The 19,759-nt window shown below is 31.2% G+C and overlaps 2 protein-coding genes and 1 long non-coding RNA gene across 3 annotated transcripts in view; 2 read left to right on the top strand and 1 right to left on the bottom strand.

Moving 5' to 3' along the window:
- Positions 1 to 19,759, bottom strand: part of LOC136975169 (uncharacterized) — a 37,182-nt gene that overhangs the window by 13,352 nt on the left and 4,071 nt on the right. The window lies entirely within an intron of this gene.
- On the top strand, positions 7,130 to 9,705 carry LOC136975080 (general transcription factor II-I repeat domain-containing protein 2-like). The gene is made up of 2 exons (XM_067270081.1): positions 7,130 to 7,417; positions 7,792 to 9,705. Exon 2 carries the CDS (start codon positions 7,984 to 7,986, stop codon positions 9,574 to 9,576), a length of 1,593 nt encoding a protein of 530 aa, XP_067126182.1. The 5' UTR covers positions 7,130 to 7,417; positions 7,792 to 7,983; the 3' UTR covers positions 9,577 to 9,705.
- LOC136974869 (putative nuclease HARBI1) lies at positions 10,723 to 12,115 on the top strand. Its single transcript, XM_067269850.1, has 3 exons — positions 10,723 to 11,054; positions 11,196 to 11,427; positions 11,756 to 12,115. Exons 1-3 carry the CDS (start codon positions 10,723 to 10,725, stop codon positions 12,113 to 12,115), a joined length of 924 nt encoding a protein of 307 aa, XP_067125951.1.

Below are 19,759 nucleotides of genomic sequence, written 5' to 3'. Positions count from 1 at the left end.
GTAGCCAAGAGAAAGTGTCCTTCTTAGCACAGTCAAATAGAATCCTAAGAGATAAAGAATTTGTGGTTGATTCAGGTTGTACAACACACATGACAAATGACATCTCCTTGTTGAAAGGTTTTTCCAAAAATACACAAAGTGTGATGGTAGCAAAGGACTGTGAATCAATGAAGGCATATGGAGTAGGAAGAATTGAAGGTGAAGACTTTATACTCGAAAAGACATTATATGTGCCTGATTTATGTACAGACTTGTTGTCAGTTAATGCTGTCACTGAAAATGATGGTGAAGTCACATTTACCAAAGATAAAGTTCTTATCACAAAAGATGATGATATTATCTGTGAAGGTGTAAAGCAGGAAAATGGACTTTACACAGTTGCCCTAAAAACGACAAGTAAGGATAGCTCTATGATAGTCCAAAGCAAGACTAAAGCAAACAGTAACAGAAGTATACCAAAAAAAACTGAAGCTCAACTTTGGCATGCAAGATTGGGACATCCTGGAATTAGCAGCATAAAGAAAACGATTAACCTAGTCAATGGAATGAACATATCAGGGAGAGATTGCGAGGAACTGGATCATACATGCCAAACTTGCATAAAAGCCAAACAAACGCGACTACCTTTTGTTAAGGAAAGACAAAGGGCAGAACGAGCTCTGCAAATCCTGCATACTGATGTGTGTGGCCCTGTAGAACCAGAAACATGGGATGAAAAGAAATACTTCTTAACGATTATGGATGACTACACCCATTATGCAGTGATATATCTACTAAAAAACAAATTTGAAGCCTCTGAATACATTAAAGAATTTGTACTGGAAGCAGAAGCTCGTCAAAATCTAAAAGTGTCAAAATTGAGATGTGACAATGGAAGAGAATACTCCAGTAACGAGTTTAAGAATTGGTGCAAAAACAAAGGAATTGTCCTTGACTACAGCATTCCCCATACACCTCAACAGAATGGAAAATCGGAAAGGCTCAATCGAACAATTATGGAGAAAGCCAGAGCACTACTGTATGAATCAGGGGCTGAAGAGAGGCTCTGGGGAGAGGCTGTTAGAAGCTCAGCTTATCTTCTTAATCGTTGCCATTCAGACACAGTAGAAGTGACACCTGCTGAAAAATGGTATAAAAGAAGGCCAGACATGTCAAACATAAAAGTATTTGGTTGTGAAGCTTACGCCAAAGTGCTAGGACACATAAAAAAACTCGAGTCTAGGAGTAAAAGACTGATTTTCATAGGATATGCTCCAAATGGTTTCCGTCTGTGGGATCCAGAGAAAGAGAAAGTAATTATTGCTAGAGATGTAGTGTTTAATGAACACAGAAGAGAAAGAGCCGAAGAAAAAAATAAAGAGGTGTACATAAGATTAAGGGAGGAAGCAGAAAATAAAGAAGGACAAGATACAGAGGAAGTGCAGGAAACGCAAGAACCGACAGAAGATGATGAAATTGAAGAGGAAATCCCTGAACAAATAGAAGTTGAAGAGAGCAAGACAAAAAGAGTAAGAAAAATTCCCAGCAAGTATCATGATTATGTTCTGATGACGTATCAAGAAGCAATTGCTGGAGATGAAAAAGAAAAATGGATTGCAGCAATCAAGGAAGAAAAGGAATCACTAAATAAAAACAATACTTGGGAACTAGTTAATGAAAATGAAGCCAAAGGAAAACGAATCTTAACAAACAAATGGATATTTAGACAAAAAGAAGATGGACGATACAAAGCAAGGTTAGTAGTTCGAGGGTGTGAGCAAAAGAACACTTTAGATATTGAAGAAATATTTAGTCCTGTAGTGAATGCGAGCTCTCTCAGAGTTATCTTTGCATTAGCAGCCCAGAAAAATTACTCAATGATCAAATTTGATGTCAAGACTGCTTTCCTGTATGGTGAAATTCGTGAAGAGGTATTTATGAAAGTACCTCAAGGCTATAATGAACGAGGAAAGATCTGCAAGTTGAACAAAGCATTGTATGGTCTCAAACAAGCACCTGTAACTTGGAACAGAAAATTTACCTCAGTTATGAAAACTAAAGGATTGATGCCAATAACTACAGAAAAATGCATCTTTAAGAATAACAATGGTTCTATTATATTAGCAATATATGTTGATGATGGAATAGTAATAGGAAAAGACATCTCTGAGTTAAGAGACCTAGTGAAAAGTCTTGAAGAAGAATTTGAAATTAAAAAAGACGATGATCCAACAACCTTTCTGGGAATGGAAATACATAAAAATGAACATGGAATAAGACTGACTCAGACCAAATACTTAAAAACAACACTGGAAAAATTCAACATGGAAAATGCAAAAATAGTGAACACTCCAGGATTGAAAAATATTGATAGAGGCATAGAACCAGAAAAGAAGTTCCCATACAGAGAAGCTGTTGGAAGTTTGCTCTATCTTGCTACCAGAACACGTCCTGACATTGCTCATTCAGTTAACATAGCAAGTAGATACATTGAAAATCCCACAAAGGAAGATGTAATTGCTTTAAAAAGAATAATGAAATATTTGATAGGGACAACAGAAAAGGGAATACAATATAATCGAGAACATGATGCAGAAACAATTAAAGCCTTTTGTGATGCTGATTATGCTGGAGATGATGAAACAAGAAGAAGCACTACTGGATTTGTAGTAATGTATGCAGGAGGACCAATCAGCTGGTGCTCAAGGCGTCAACCTATTGTTGCATTATCATCCACGGAAGCTGAGTACATTGCAGCTGCAGACTGCTGCAAAGAAGTGCTATACCTAAAATCCCTCATCCAAGAACTTATATGCAGGGAAGTAAAAGTTGAATTAAACATAGATAATCAGAGCTCAATCCATTTAATAAAGACTGGAATAATAAACAGACGCAGCAAGCACATTGATGTACGCTATCACTTCATTCATGAAAAGTTTCTGAGTGGTGAGGTGGATGTGAAGTTTTGTCCCACTGAAGCTCAGATTGCAGATGCACTCACTAAACCCCTTGGTAAGACTAAATTTGAGACACAAATATCAGCAATAGTCAACTGAAGAATTAAAAAACTCAAAATTAGGGGAAAGTGTTAAGATAGTAAAAAGGGGAATAATAATTATTGTTGTTGTTGCTACTGTTATTATTATCATTGTTACTGTTGTGATCTAGGTAATTTTAATGTTCTTTAATTCTGCTATTTGTGTTGTGGGTATTTCCCCACAGATGGCACTCTGGTTCTATGTATAAAAACAGAACCCTTTGTTGTAGCTGACCCCTTTTTCCTTTGTGTGTAAAAGAAGACATGTGTTAAATAAAAGTGTTATACTAAAGTGATAAAATCTAGTTCTTTGTCCCTAAAGCATTAAAAACTTGAACAAGGATAAGTCTAAACCAAATTGGGTTTATCAAGTGTCTACTGTATATTTAATATGTTTGGGTTTTCAATAACTCCGTTTATATATAATACAGACTCAAACGAAATATATAATACACAACTGATTAAGAATGCTTTTGAAATATCCTTGGCGCAGGATATATATGAGGTTAAAACTCATAAGAACTCTATTTGTAATAAAATTATTTTGAATTATCCAGACATCAATAACTATACTGGTTCTGATTTATTCTTCAATGTTAAAAAGTTTTTCATTCAATTAAGATTAAATAGAGAAATTATTCTGATCAATAAAACTATCTATCAACTCTCTAAACTTTTTTGTATAAGTTGTAAGGTTGCTATGTCTAAACTTCATTTGTTTTGCACCTGTTCTTGTAATAAAACTCAAGAGTTGTGGAAAAGATATAATATTGAGATTTTGTTTTTAAAAAATAGTGAAGACTTTATGTATTCTTTTTTTCATAAAGCTAAAAAGACTACTATATATAATCTATATAACTATGCTCAAAAATTTTTTATCGTTAATCAATTTAATATATTAATTCTGTAATTGAGTTAGTATTATTAATTAATTATGAGATTGTATAGACTGTAATTGTACTGCTTAAGAGATTATGTGATGTTATGTACCATATTATCCCACCTTTTTGTAACAGGCAAAAGCCTAATATAAATAAAGGTTATGATTGATTGATTGATATATAAATGAGTTTTTAAAAGTATTACGGATTTAAATATAAAAAATACTTTTAAAATTGCTAGTTTGGATATCGTTGATATGCACCTCTCGATATCATGGGAAATTGTTGAAGAAAAATTAAAACAAATTAACGTAGATCCGGATATTATTGATTTAATAGAATTCTCTTATAGAAGTAACTACTTTGAAATAAACAATATTATACACAAAACGAAGGCATTAGCATTGGATCTGTTATGGGACCAAAGTTAGTGGAAGTAGTATTGATAAAAAAATTAATAAAATAAAAGGCATAAAATTTTATAGAAGATATGTTGATAACATCCTAAACATATATAATGATATAGAGATCAAAATTAACGACATTAAAGATATAATAAATAACATACAGAAAGAAATTCAGTTTAAAATAGAAGAAGAAAATAATATTAACCATAGCATAAATTAGTTAGATATTACAATAAGAAGGAACGAAAATAGTATAGAATTTGAACCTTTAAAAAGAACTATGCTCTATAAACAAAACAATTAATTATAAGTATAACATATCTGTGCACATTAAACAGAACGTTTTCAATTTGGAATACACCAAGATTAAGACAAGAACAAGTAAAAATACTTATATCAACAAATTAAAAAAGAAATTTATGCTGAACGGATATTCTAACAGAATAATTAATACATGGGAAAAGAGGTTGAATGACAAAAATACAAAAGATTAAAAAAAGACCCTGACATAAAATATATTAGTTTTCCTAATATTAGAGGGTTATATGAAGAGATTGACAAAGAGATGAGAAAAATTAATGTAATATATGTAATATAGCACCTAAATACGAGAAACTGCAATCTAGATAAAAAGCGAAACAATTAACAAAGTTAACTAGACAAGAAGAAGAAATGCAAAATATAGTCTATAAAAGTCCATGTACTTGCAGTAATACTAATATTTATATAGGTGAAACAAAACGTAAATTAAATATAAGATTGGAAGAACACAGTGCAGACTTAAAATACAACAGATTAAATTCAGTTTTCCACGATCATTTTTATTGAATAATTGTAATATTGATAAGTTTAATATTAAAGTCTTACATAAAGAAACAAACACACACAGCAGGAAATTTAAAGAAAGTTTCGAGATCCTAAAAGCCAACAATTGTATTAATAAAAACTTGAGTTTAAAAATAAGTGAAAATTTGTTAAATGTCTTATAAGATAATTTCAAAGAAATTGTTGTCTAGTTTGGCTATGATTTGTATTATCGAAATAGTTATTGTAAAATAAGTTACCGTATTTCGTTAAAATATGCAAATTTGTATTAGACAGCATTGCAGCAGGAGGAAAAAAAAACAGTAAAGAGAGAGACGGTTTTAACTGTGGTGTATTAATGTGTAATTTGTAAACTAGAACTTAACTAAGTTTACTAGTTGGTGTTTCTTTTATTTGTCTAAAAGACCACTTTTTAAAGGAACCGCGGGTGGTCGCCAGACAGGTTTTACTGTATTTTGAATTCTGTTACGTGAGACTATCGGGGGATACAGGTGTGCTCGTATATAACAAGATTGATCATATAACTCTTTATAGTAAATAATTTTAGGGCATACTCGCATCACACAGTGCTTGAGTTGCTGGTTGAAGGTCAGTTCCTCCACTCTCGTTTCCCTCCTAAACTGTGTATCCTTACTTAACTCAAAACTTTAAACACAACAATATAATACAAATTCTATAAATTGGAAATTATACAGTACAATTTTCTTGTTACAAATTTTGTTTACAAATTTTTTATTTAGTGTATCATTATTTTTACGATTAAATATATTTTATTTTTTGTAATATTAAATATAATTAACGTATTTAATCAACTATGAACAATTATCAATAAAATTTCTATTTTAAAATTTTCTACTTTATGTAAAAATTCAAATTTAATATTTTTAAATTTTACAAAAATTAATCTATTTGTAAACTACAATTACGGGAAAAAATGGTTAATCTGATGATATAGGCATGTGGCCGGATAAAATGAAGGAATTCAATTATTACTGGATGAAAAACTAATTCTTCATTACAACACTGTGATAGTCAGTTATTGAAAAATAATTCATTTGAATAGTTGGACAGAAATAAAATCAGTAAATGTACTACAGTAGAGCATCGATTATCTGACCCCCGATTAACCGTCACATCGGTTAACCGACCGCGTTCTAGTCGGCAAATTGAAATGTCCGCTAGTGATGTCGCGCTACAATATTTGGCTGTCTTGGCTACTTTAATATTATTTTTGTTAAATTTTTGCGTTTTACCAGGCAACACTGGCTCGACCATGATAGGGAAGCTAGTATTTAAACCATGCTTAATCTTTTATTTTGTCTTTAATTTGTGGAAAATAAAAAAATAATTTTTAAGGATACAATAGCAACGATTATTATTTTAAAAAAGTTTTGGGCTTAACATCGATGAAAATTCACCGCAAAGTAGGTTAATAGCGATATACTAATATACAAATTACATAGGCTATACTAATATACTATACTAATAATGTATTTTTTCATACTTTTCGGTTATCCGACCAACCCGGGCCCCCAATTGAGTCGGATAATCGATGCTCTACTGTATAAGTATATTTGAAAAAAAACTCCAAGTGGGGAAGTTATCAATCGCTCTTGGCTGTGTTTTTTCTCCAACTACTGGCCGTCTTTATTGCTTTTTTTGTAAATTATTCGATGACTCCAAAGACAATCAATTTATGCACGGCGGTTTTTGTGACTGGAAACATGGAAACGAGCAATTAGTACAACATGAAATGTCAAATAATTATTTAAGGACATTGATTTTACTCAATAGCCTTTCAAAAGTATAAGGACGAATCGATAAAGAACTCGAAAAAAAAGTCGAGGTTTCCACTCAATATTGGTGCAATATCTTTAACTGTGTCATTGATGTGTTATTTTCAAGTGAACAATCATTAGCGTTTAGAGCATGGATGCACAGACCGCAGCCCGCCGGTCGAATACTGGTGGCCCGTCGACAGCAAAAATAATACTCTCGTACATTCAAAGAATATTTAATTCTATTCCAGAATAAAACCAAAAAAATCTAAAAACTTTATATAAAGTTCAAAATAGTAGAGAAATCAAGAATTTTCTAGCGCGGTGTGAGCAAGCGAGATAGCAATAGTCCCGAATTCCCGATTGCTCTCTTAGGTACGAGTAGATACACGAAGCGTAGGAGAATAAGTGCAGTTTAATAGTGTTTTGGGGAGGCAATAGTTCTAGTGTAGATTTTAACTCGACTAGCCGGTGTCATATATTTTGATCCACATTCAACGTAGATTTCCTGTTAACCCGTCAAGTGCCGTGTATAATTGTGTTGTGAAATCGTAAGTAAAACTCTGTTATTAATAAGTGTTTCCCTACCTATTTAATCAATTTTAATCAAATTTAGCTTTAATGTTGGCCAAATATTAAAATAAAACAAAGAAATTACTATTTTTATCAGAATTTCTCTAACTGTAATAATTACGTCATTATTTCAGATATAAAATCTGTATAAAAATCTTAAAATTTCTGAGGAATTTAATCAATTATTTTTGATAATTTAAAAAAGAATGGGTAATTTAAGTAGGTACTGTAATTGTTTTTAGGTGCTGTGTTAATCCTAGCCAGGATTAGAACGCAACATGGAGAAGCCAGGACCTAGTAAAAAACGTAAGGTTAAAGATGAAAATCGGCAGTTTCAAGAAATTTGGACTGAGAAATACTTTTTTGTATGGTCGCATAACAAAGTCGTTTGTTTAATTTGCAAGAATTCTGTTGCGATTGCAAAGGAATATAATGTAAAAAGGCATTATGAAACGCAGCATCCTTCTTTTACCAAGTTTACAGGCGAATTAAGAAAGCAAAAAATGTTGTCTTTAAAACGGGAGATTATTGGTCAGCAAGCTATGTTTACAAAACCCATTCAAGATTCAGAAACAGCTACAGAAGTTAGTTATGAAATTTCTCGAATGATAGCAAAGCGAAGTCGCCCCTTCAATGATGGCGATTTTGTAAAAGAATGCATAGAAATTGCCGCTAAGAAAATGTGTCCAGAAGCAGCAAAAAAGTTTGAGAAAATTCAACTGAATCGTATGACTATCCAAAGACGAATTATGTCTTTGTCAGGTAATATTGCGGAACAATTAATTGAAAAAACTAAGATCATTGAATTTTTTTCATTAGCACTCGACGAATCCACTGATATTAGTTCCACAGCTCAACTTCTCATATTCATACGAGGTGTTACTCAAGATTTTGAAGTCTTAGAAGAGTTATTCGGAATGTGTTCATTGAAAGGTCAAACCAAAGGAGTTGATATACTCAATGTACTTTTGGATGAGTGTTCAAAAACTGATTTGGACTTATCAAAATTATCGGGAGTTGCGACTGACGGTGCTCCTTCGATGATTGGTGTCAATTCCGGGCTAGTTACTTTGCTGAAAAAGCATCTGCAAGGAAAAAACATAAACGCTGAAGATCTCATGCAGTTTCACTGCATTATACACCAAGAAACCCTCTGTTCTAAAAAAAATGAATTTCAAAATGTCATGAAAGTGGTAGTTTCGACTGTAAATTTCATAAAATCACGAGGACTCAATCACAGACAATTCAAACAATTCCTTGATGACATCGAAAGCGAATACGGAGATTTACTGTATTATACAGAAGTAAGGTGGCTAAGCCGTGGATTGACACTGGAACGATTTCTAAATTTAATAGAAGAAATTGGAATATTTCTGGCGGAAAAGCAAAGGGATGTCCCGGAACTTAAAAATCCTGATTGGTTGTGTGATTTGGCTTTTTTAGTTGACATTACAAATCATTTGAATGTCTTGAACACACGGCTTCAAGGCAAAAATCAACTGATATCCCAGCTCTACGCTCATGTATCATCCTTTCAATGCAAGCTGACACTTTTCAGATCACAATTGAATTCTGGAAATTACAATCATTTTCCGAATTATAAGAAAATGGCTGAAAAATTCAACAAAACTGCGATTAATTTCAGTTATGTAGAAAAGCTAGATATTTTGATTCAATCTTTTCAAGACAGATTTTCGGATTTTAAAAAAGTGAAACCTCTGTTGGACATATTCAGCAATCCTTTCACGATTTCAGTTGAAAATGCGCCAGAGTCAATGCAGTTAGAAATTATCGACATTCAAAACGATCAAGATTTACGCAACAAATTCAACGAAGGAGACTTGCTGAACTTTTACCGCTGCATTGATAAAAATATGTACGAAAAGTTGCGCACAAACGCTTTGAAATGTGCCAGCTTATTTGGTTCTACCTATATATGTGAACAAACTTTTTCAATACTAAATAATAATAAAACAAAAAATCGAAACCGCCTTGCAAATGAAAGTTTGGAAGCAGTTTTACGTGTTGCTACAAGTAAATTTGAGCCAAATATAAAAAAGATTGTAAGCACTATGCAGTGCCATGCTTCAAATTAATAAATTCTTTTTGAATTTTAATAAATTATTATCAATTCTTTATTGTCTTTAATTACCTATACTTCTGGCGGCCGGCCCGCCATCAGTTCATGATTTGCCCGAGTGGCCCCTAGTCTTCATAAGTCTGTGCAACCATGGTTTAGAGGAACGAATAAAACTTTGGTATCTCCAAACAATGGTAATTTTCTAAGAATAATTGAATTACTGGCAAAATACTATATTTTTTTGAAAGAGCATATAGAAAAGTACGAAAATCGTAGAAGAATAAAAGCCAATTACCTCTCTAACTATTTATGAAAAACTCACTGAAGAAATTGGAAAATCAGTGTATAGTGAAATATTCATTCGATTAAAAAAGGCAAAAATATATTCGATTTCCTTAGATGCAACAACTGATGAAGGTCAGGTTGATTGTATAGGTCGCAAAAACGCACAGAAATGGTGAATAATTATAAAGTTCTAAAATCGAAATTTCGAGGGTCAACTCAGGTCAGGAACACGTGTTGGTGATGTAAACCAGACACGAAAGAAACCTTCCTAAAACTTATCCTAGAGCAAACGCGACTCGATGACGAATCACTGAGATGTCAACGGAAAGATGAGCTTTGTGCAGGTGCTCGCGTACGAGCATCGGAATCGGGAAACAAAGGGGAAGGTATATAGACTCAGAGAAATCTGGCAGACCGCTTGGGGACCAAAATGTCATATTTGAAATATGATTTAGTACGAAGTATCTTGTATATAATTTTTCTGATTATATTTTGAATTTTTTATTATTTTTGTCAATTAATACATCAAATTACTGTTTACTTATTAAAAAATAATAATAATAAAAACAAAACATGAATTACAAACTAATCGATACCTCCATTGTCATCTGTTTATGACATTTCTGTGAGCACCTGGAAAATAAACTCAAAGGGCCGATTGCAGAGACAATGTATAAAGGCTGACGGCGGTTTACAGATCGGGTAGACCGTGGGTCAGAAAAATTTCATTGCAGAGAGAGAGTTTCACGCTTGCCACAATGTAGACAGCGATTAGAAACAAGTTATTTGACCTGCTTTCTAGACTCCCTCGATAGCAGGTTTAGAGAACATTTTACTTGAGTATAAGACGCCATATTCATTTGTTAGTCATATTATAATGAATATTCTGAATTTAATACATCTTGCGAACGGGACGAATCAAGAACATTATTCATCTCGGCAATTACGAAGAGAGAGGGTAATGCGAGATCGGAATAATCCTATGGAAATCTATTCCGAAGACGAATTTCGAATTCGGTATAGATTTTCTAAATCTGGATTCGTTCGCATTTTAAATCGTATTGGCGACGAAATTAAACATCTAGATGGAAGAGGGTTGCCGTTAACTACCGAGCAACAATTATTGACGACATTACGATTTTATGCCACCGGAAGCTACCAGAGGGTAGCCGGTGATCTTATCGGAGTTCACGTCTCTACTGTATGCAGGTATCTATCAAACTATTATTAAATAAATTTAAAAAATTTTTTTGTATAGTGTTAGAGACGTTTATAAGAAGGAGGTCTTATTTAACGTTTGTATAAGTTATATATTGCATTTTTTATTAATTATCGTTATATCCTTATCAGAACCATCCAAAATGTTTCAAAGGCATTGGTTCATTTGAAAAATGCCGAAATTGTATTTCCGATAGAATCGGAACTTCCATCTGTTAAACATGATTTTTCGGTATTGTCTAAGGATAACTTTCCTGGTATAATTGAAACAATTAATTGCACCCATATACCTATCCAGTGTCCTGACAGCAGTAGAGAACAAGTTTTTTATAATAGAAAATCCTATTATTCTATTAACTGCCAGGTGAGAATTATTTACATATATCATCATCTTTACTTAATTATGAGGTTAAGAAAATAACATATTTAAGTAAAATTTCAATAAAATACAATTTTATTGTTTTCCACAAATATTTTTGTAACTAATTTATTGTAGCTTAAATGACTATTAAGTATGCAATGGCCTATATATTTTTCTAACATTTTAAATTGTTATGCCTTGTTATGAACAGTTATATTCTTGACTATTTCTTTGACATGAAAATAAAAATATCAAATAATATCTTTGATATCTCAACCCAATAACTTTAATGAAAATATATAATTGATGCACGTTTAAATGTATATTTTAGGTTATCTGTGATAAAAAAATGAAAATTAGGAATATTGTTGCTCAATGGCCAGGTTCAACACATGACAGCAGAATTTTTTCAAACGGCAGTATTAAAGAAAACCTTCACCAAGGATATTGTAATAGATATCTGGTTGGTGACAGTGGCTATCCTTGTTTGCCGTACTTAATGACCCTATTTCTACATCCACAGAATCACGGCGAAAGACGGTACAACAAAGCTCATTCACGAGCAAGAAACATCGTGAAGAGATTATTTGGGGTGTGGAAAAGACGATTTCCCTGCATAGGAAGTTGTCTAAGAACGAAATTAGACAACACACTCAATATAATAATAGCCACTGCGATTTTACATAATTGAGCCATTGACTTTAAAGAGAAAGAGTTTCTGATTAAGCATTCAAATGAAGAAACAGAGAAAGAAAGTTCAACAATGAATGAGCAATCAAGTTCAGGGTCTGCTCTTCAAAGATCTATTGTACTGCAACATTTCACTTAAATGAAACAGTACTGTAGAAATTTCACAAAAGGTCCTTTTCAGGACCATACAATTTTGATAAAGAGTGAGCCTATCACAGACAAAATAATTATCTTTTTATTCATTTTAAATAAAAATATTTCTTAACGTAACCTATGTAACAAATTAAATAAACATTCATACAATTGTTTTATTCATCCATATTTCCTCAAAAAGATTTAAATTATGATTTCTTTGTTTAATGTTTGTTTCTATCATATATTTGGTTATTTTACACTAAAATTAAATACATAAAATGTCAACATAAATCTGATAATGTGGTTAAAAACAGTTTTAAAGTCATTATAGAATTTATTCATATAAAGCCGAGCTAAAAATATAAATTAATGTCTTCATTTTATTTACAAATTTCAAAATTTTGTTTAAAACTTACATTTTGGACTTAGCACATTACTTAGATATTTTACAATATGGAATTTTCATATTTTATTACTGATTTTTAATCTGTTCTTCTACAGATTTTGCTTCGTTGACCATTGGAATTTTAACCCAATTTAGGTGAATTTCAGGGTCCAAGTGCAAACCACGCCTTCCGCAAAAGTGGATGCACGAGGTCTTCTCTGCATTAAAAGTAAAACCATTGATTTTGGACCAATTGTTCATCCGATTTAGAGAAGTTTGCAGTTGTCTTTCAATAAAACTCATGTTAGTAGACTGACAGTAGGTCTGAGTCGGTGACAACCAACGATGGCGTTTGTCCAGCAGATGATAAGAGACTCCCCGGAGAGGGGAAAGGAGTGGCTTTTATAGTTTTTGCCTGGGAAATCAATCACGTGATTGTAGGTGGATGACGATTTGTGTCATATATGTTCCCGGGATTCAAAATACATGATGAATTCGGACGTTAAGTGTAAATTAAGTTTGCAAGACGATCTAGATACAATTTAAGAACAAAGGATTGTTGACAGTTATCTGGCCAGGGACACATATGTGGCCGTCGGCCATATTGTATATAGTTGTAATTTTATCTTAATTTTGCCATTTCCTCCTTCCTTTGTCTATTCTTTCTGGAACTTTCCATGACCGTTATCGCCATGGGGCTGGATCAGCAGTTCTGAGAATCGGTAGAGACAATAGCAGGTGTGTGCATGGGGAAAAAGTGGCTAAGAGGAAGGTCACTTTTCGACGAGATACGAAGAGAGACGGACAACAAGAGCGAGGCTCGATCGTGATTTCCGAGAGAGGAGAGAAGTGCGATAATCGAGTTGAGAGCCGAAATATAGAGACCGGCATATTGGAGAACCCCGATAATTGAGAGAAGAAAGAATAGTGAGGAAAGCCACTATCGTCTGATCCAGGGTCCACACAAAGTATCGATACGCATCCGCCGAAAAAGAGAAAATCCCGGGTGAATCATCCCTTTCATTTCTTCTACCTTTCTGCTGTCCTATCTTTCTTATTTTTCCTTAATATTAAGTTAGATTTCAGCTAGATTTAAGTTAGGTTAGTTACGCGTTTACGAAGGACCGATTGTTACGCGCATAAAAATTAACACACCTCGAATTGTAATTCAGTTGGGATTCCTTAACAACAAGAATCTTATTTTGTTCCAAGTGAAATAAAGGAACATTGTTTTTTATTGTAATCGTTGCAGTGTCCTTTTCTGTACGTTTCATTCGCGGGTCGTACTGCCACACTCATATAGAACACCACACATATTTTCTCGTCCAGGACCATTTTTAGACAGGATGTTTATATTAGAGTAATAATTCATTTTAGAAATTTTCCAAGTTTAATTCTAAGGGAATTCCAGATCTCACACAGCTTAATAAAAAGTTTTATTGCAAAGTTTTACAGTAAGTATATATTATTAATCTATATTTTCTTGCTAGTTTTTTCTTTTATCTTATATTAAAATAATAAATATATAAGTATATATTATTAATATATATTAATAATTGGAATTTTTCAGGTTCCTTTTGCTAATTTCCAAGTTTATTTGGAAGTTTGATTGCAAAGTTTTGCAAAGTTTTACAGTAAGTATACATTATTAATCTATATTTTCTTAATAGTTTTTTCTTTTAACTTATATTAAAATAATAAATATATAAGTATATATTATTAATTGAAATCTTTCAGGTTCCTTTTGCTTATTGCAAAGCTTAATAAGAAGTTTTATTGCAAAGCTTAATAGGAAGTTTTATTGCAAACTTTTATTGGAAAGTTTTACAGTATATATTATTAATCTATATTTCCTTGCTAGTTTTTTCTTTTATCTTATATTAAAATAATAAATATATAAGAATATATTACTGATTGAAATCTTTCAGGTTCCTTTTGCTTATCGCAAAGCTTAATAGAAAGTTTTATTGCAAAGTTTTACAGTATATATTATTAATCTATATTTTCTTGGTAGTTTTTTCTTTTATCTTATATTAAAATAATAAATATATAAGTATATATTATTAATTGAAATCTTTCAGGTTCCTTTTGCTTATTGCAAAGCTTAATAAGAAGTTTTATTGCAAAGCTTAATAGGAAGTTTTATTGCAAACTTTTATTGGAAAGTTTTACAGTATATATTATTAATCTATATTTCCTTGCTAGTTTTTTCTTTTATCTTATATTAAAATAATAAATATATAAGAATATATTACTGATTGAAATCTTTCAGGTTCCTTTTGCTTATCGCAAAGCTTAATAGAAAGTTTTATTGCAAAGTTTTACAGTATATATTATTAATCTATATTTTCTTGGTAGTTTTTTCTTTTATCTTATATTAAAATAATAAATATATAAGTATATATTATTAATTGAAATCTTTCAGGTTCCTTTTGCTTATTGCAAAGCTTAATAAGAAGTTTTATTGCAAAGCTTAATAGGAAGTTTTATTGCAAACTTTTATTGGAAAGTTTTACAGTATATATTATTAATCTATATTTCCTTGCTAGTTTTTTCTTTTATCTTATATTAAAATAATAAATATATAAGAATATATTACTGATTGAAATCTTTCAGGTTCCTTTTGCTTATCGCAAAGCTTAATAGAAAGTTTTATTGCAAAGTTTTACAGTATATATTATTAATCTATATTTTCTTGGTAGTTTTTTCTTTTATCTTATATTAAAATAATAAATATATAAGTATATATTATTAATTGAAATCTTTCAGGTTCCTTTTGCTTATTGCAAAGCTTAATAAGAAGTTTTATTGCAAAGCTTAATAGGAAGTTTTATTGCAAACTTTTATTGGAAAGTTTTACAGTATATATTATTAATCTATATTTCCTTGCTAGTTTTTTCTTTTATCTTATATTAAAATAATAAATATATAAGAATATATTACTGATTGAAATCTTTCAGGTTCCTTTTGCTTATCGCAAAGCTTAATAGAAAGTTTTATTGCAAAGTTTTACAGTATATATTATTAATCTATATTTTCTTGGTAGTTTTTTCTTTTATCTTATATTAAAATAATAAATATATAAGTATATATTATTAATTGGAATTTTTCAGGTTCCTTTTGCTAATTTCTAAGTTTATTTGGAAGTTTGATTGCAAAGTTTTGCAAAGTTTTACAGTAAGTATACATTATTAATCTATATTTTCTTGGTAGTTTTTTCTTTTATCTTATATTAAAATAATAAATATATAAGTATATATTATTGATTGAAATCTTTCAGGTTCCTTTTGCTTATTGCAAAGCTTAATAGGAAGTTTAATTGCAAAGTTTTATTGCAAAGTTTTACAGTAAGTATACATTATTAATCTATATTTTCTTGGTAGTTTTTTCTTTTATCTTATATTAAAATAATTAATATATAAGTATATATTATTAATATATATTAATAATTGGAATTTTTCAGGTTCCTTTTGCTAATTTCTAAGTTTATTTAAAAGTTTGATTGCAAAGTTTTGCAAAGTTTTACAGTAAGTATACATTATTAATCTATATTTTCTTGGTAGTTTTTTCTTTTATCTTACATTAAAATAATAAATATATAAGTATATATTATTGATTGAAATCTTTCAGGTTCCTTTTGCTTATTGCAAAGCTTAATAGGAAGTTTAATTGCAAAGTTTTATTGCAAAGTTTTACAGTGAGTATACATTATTAATCTATATTTTCTTGCTAGTTTTTTCTTTTATCTTATATTAAAATAATTAATATATAAGTATATATTATTAATATATATTAATAATTGGAATTTTTCAGGTTCCTTTTGCTAATTTCTAAGTTTATTTAAAAGTTTGATTGCAAAGTTTTGCAAAGTTTTACAGTAAGTATACATTATTAATCTATATTTTCTTGGTAGTTTTTTCTTTTATCTTATATTAAAATAATAAATATATAAGTATATATTATTAATATATATTAATAATTGGAATTTTTCAGGTTCTCTTTTGCTAATTTCTAAGTTTATTTGGAAGTTTGATTGCAAAGTTTTGCAAAGTTTTACAGTAAGTATACATTATTAATCTATATTTTCTTTATAGTTTTGTCTTTTATCTTATATTAAAATAATAAATATATAAGTATATATTATTGATTGGAATCTTTCAGGTTCCTTTTGCTTATTGCAAAGCTTATATAGAAAGTTTTATTGCAAAGTTTTACAGTAAGTATACATTATTAATCTATATTTTCTTGCTAGTTTTTTCTTTTATCTTATATTAAATATCTTATATTAAAATTATTATATTTATCGTCGATTCAAACAACAACGATTTTCCCAACGGATCTTCTCTAACGATTATGACTTTTGAATTACAAAAGTTTCTGTTATGTTACAAACAGTGGGAATCATTCACCTGGGCGATTCCATACACTACAGATGACTTCAGCACTGTACCAAAGGCTTTAACAGGTTTGAAGAATTTATATACTTATTTTACCGGTGTGTAGAGAGCTTGTATAAACACAAAACATGAAAAATGATTAATGTAACACAACTGATAATGTAAAAAGGCAGCAACTCTGTCTATTCCTTTAACTGTCCATTTTTCATATTAATATATTCATGTTACACTTCCTCTCTGTGCTGCTGAGACTTTACTTCATTTTCTAAAGTTTATCAGTTGTCCTGCCTGGTTGGTTTTGTGTATTTGCCATTCTTCAGCATATTTAAGGTGTCTCTCGTCTTGCATCTTAAACAAGTAACATGTTTCATATTTAAATACATTTTTTTCAAATTGTTAAAAGCAAAAACCATGTATGATGCTTAGTTTGAAAGAATAAGAATCACATTGTCATGTCAAATTCTTTATGACCAATTCTATAAGTAGGCATTGTTAAAAGCTTGTATGTTATTTGATGTTGATTTTTCCCTGTGCCATGCAATTCTTTGATTTATTGTTCGTATGAAGTTAACGGTCAACTTTTTTTAGATATTTAGTTTTCCACTGTAATTATGCTGGACAGATCCTGTCCAGTGTGTTGTGATTATGTTTTCCATTTTTTTTTTGTTAAGACAATTTGCACACTTGTTCTTGGAATTTTTAACCAAATAACTGCCAAATTTTTTAAAATACTTTTTTTTTATTCCACTTTGTCTACACTTCATTAGTAAGAAAAACATGTACAGTAGAGCATCAATTATCCGACCCCGCGATTAACTGACTTATCGGTTAACCCAGTGATTCTCAAAGTGGGGGGTCGCTGAAAAATTGATTCCAGATTAATTTTTTTTCAAATATTTTATAAATTTACTATGGATTCATGTTTAGAAATAATAGAAATAAAAACTATATAAAATAATTTTTACTTAAATAAATTGCACATATAAATAATAAAAATAATATAAATATTTAAATACGAGCCTAACCCCCTCCCTCCAAAATGTTTTTCGACACAAACTCATTTTTCGGGGGTCCTTTGAAATTTTTAAGTGCAGAAGGGGGGTTGCAGACCAAAAAGTTTGAGAAACACTGGGTTAACCGACAGTGTTCTAGTAGGCAAATTCAAATGTCTGCTAGTGATGTGGTGCTACAATATTTGGTTGTGTCTTGGCTACTTGAATGTTACTTTTGTTAAATTTTTGCATGTTATAGCTGGCAGCACTGGCTCGACCATGAAAGGGAGGCTAGTACTAAAGCCAGGCCTAACACACTACTACTAATGTAATTTTTCATACTTTTCGGTTATCTGACTTTTCAGTTATTTGACCAACCCCCAGTCCCCAATTAAGTCGAATAATCGATACTCTACTGTATTTTGAATTTCATCAATCTTTCTCAAAACATGCATCTTTAGTTTGATTTACAAATGGGGATCATGGCACATACTATTTATTTTTGATGCCATCTTTAAAGCATGGCATATGTAATTTATGGCAATGTTTTCTTGCATTTTTCTTACACATGACAACCATGCCAGAGGAGGTGTGGCTATACTGGTTTCAAACTGCATCCCGTTGTTACTGGTACAAATAACCAGTGATTTGCAAGCTGTGGCAGTCAGAATTTCAATTAGTGTAACAGTCACAGTTTGTTCTATATATTTGCCACCAGATGTCAAGAGTCAACAAAGATGAATTAGATACCTTCGTTGAACAGCTGCTGGCACCATTTTTTCTACTAGGTATTTCCAATTGTAACAATCCAATGTGGGGCAGTCCCGACATCAATCGTCGTGGCAGGGCCATCGAGAAATTTATAGGCAATCACCAACTGTATATATTTAATACCAAAGAAGTGACATACTTCCACGCCCCAACAAGAACATTCACTGCCATTGATTTATCATTAGCTAGTCCGAACTTGTTTTCAGCATTTACATGGGAGGTTAAATCTAATCCACTCTCTAGTGACCACTTCCCAATATTTCTAAAATATCGAGGCAAAGAAAGCTGTGAAACAGCCCGTCCACCACGCTGGAAATATGAAACGGCAGATTGGCCTGCATTTTCCTCTTTGACTAACATCACTGAAGAAATGGTCAATACTGCTGATATCAATGATGCAGTCGAAGTTGTCACTTCCAGTATTATTCAGACAGCTGAAAAAACAATGGGGAAAACGTCAACCAGATATCCAAAACGTCCGAAACCATGATGGGATCAGAATTGCGAAGCAGCATTTAAAAAACAATAGATAGCATGGAAGATTTTCACAAGATACCCCACTGCAAACAATTTGGTTGCTTTTAAAAAAGCGAAGGCAAATGCCAGAAAAATCAGAAGGCAAAGCCAAAGGGTTGGTTGGTTGGTTGGTTAAAGTTTATTGGATGGTTGGTTGGTTAGTTAAAGTTTATTGGCACAAGGGCCACATAGGCCAAGCTGCGCCACAACACACAGTATATATAGGTACATAAATAACAATAAAAATGAACAAAACAAAAAACCAATAACAAAAATATACAACAGTTAAACTGTGCATAACAACAACATGTATATGGATATAAATAAATAAATAATTAAATTTCTTTATAAATATTTGTAACTTTTAGAAAGTTCAATAATTTATCAACATTTGGCCTCTGGCCCAAAATCTCTTTAAAACTTGCATTTCCAAAATGCTGCCTACGAAT

This window comes from Centruroides vittatus, unplaced genomic scaffold, assembly GCF_030686945.1.
Source record: "Centruroides vittatus isolate TY-2023 unplaced genomic scaffold, ASM3068694v2 contig_108, whole genome shotgun sequence".
NCBI lineage: Eukaryota > Metazoa > Arthropoda > Arachnida > Scorpiones > Buthidae > Centruroides > Centruroides vittatus.
This window is presented reverse-complemented; position numbering and strand designations above follow the sequence as displayed.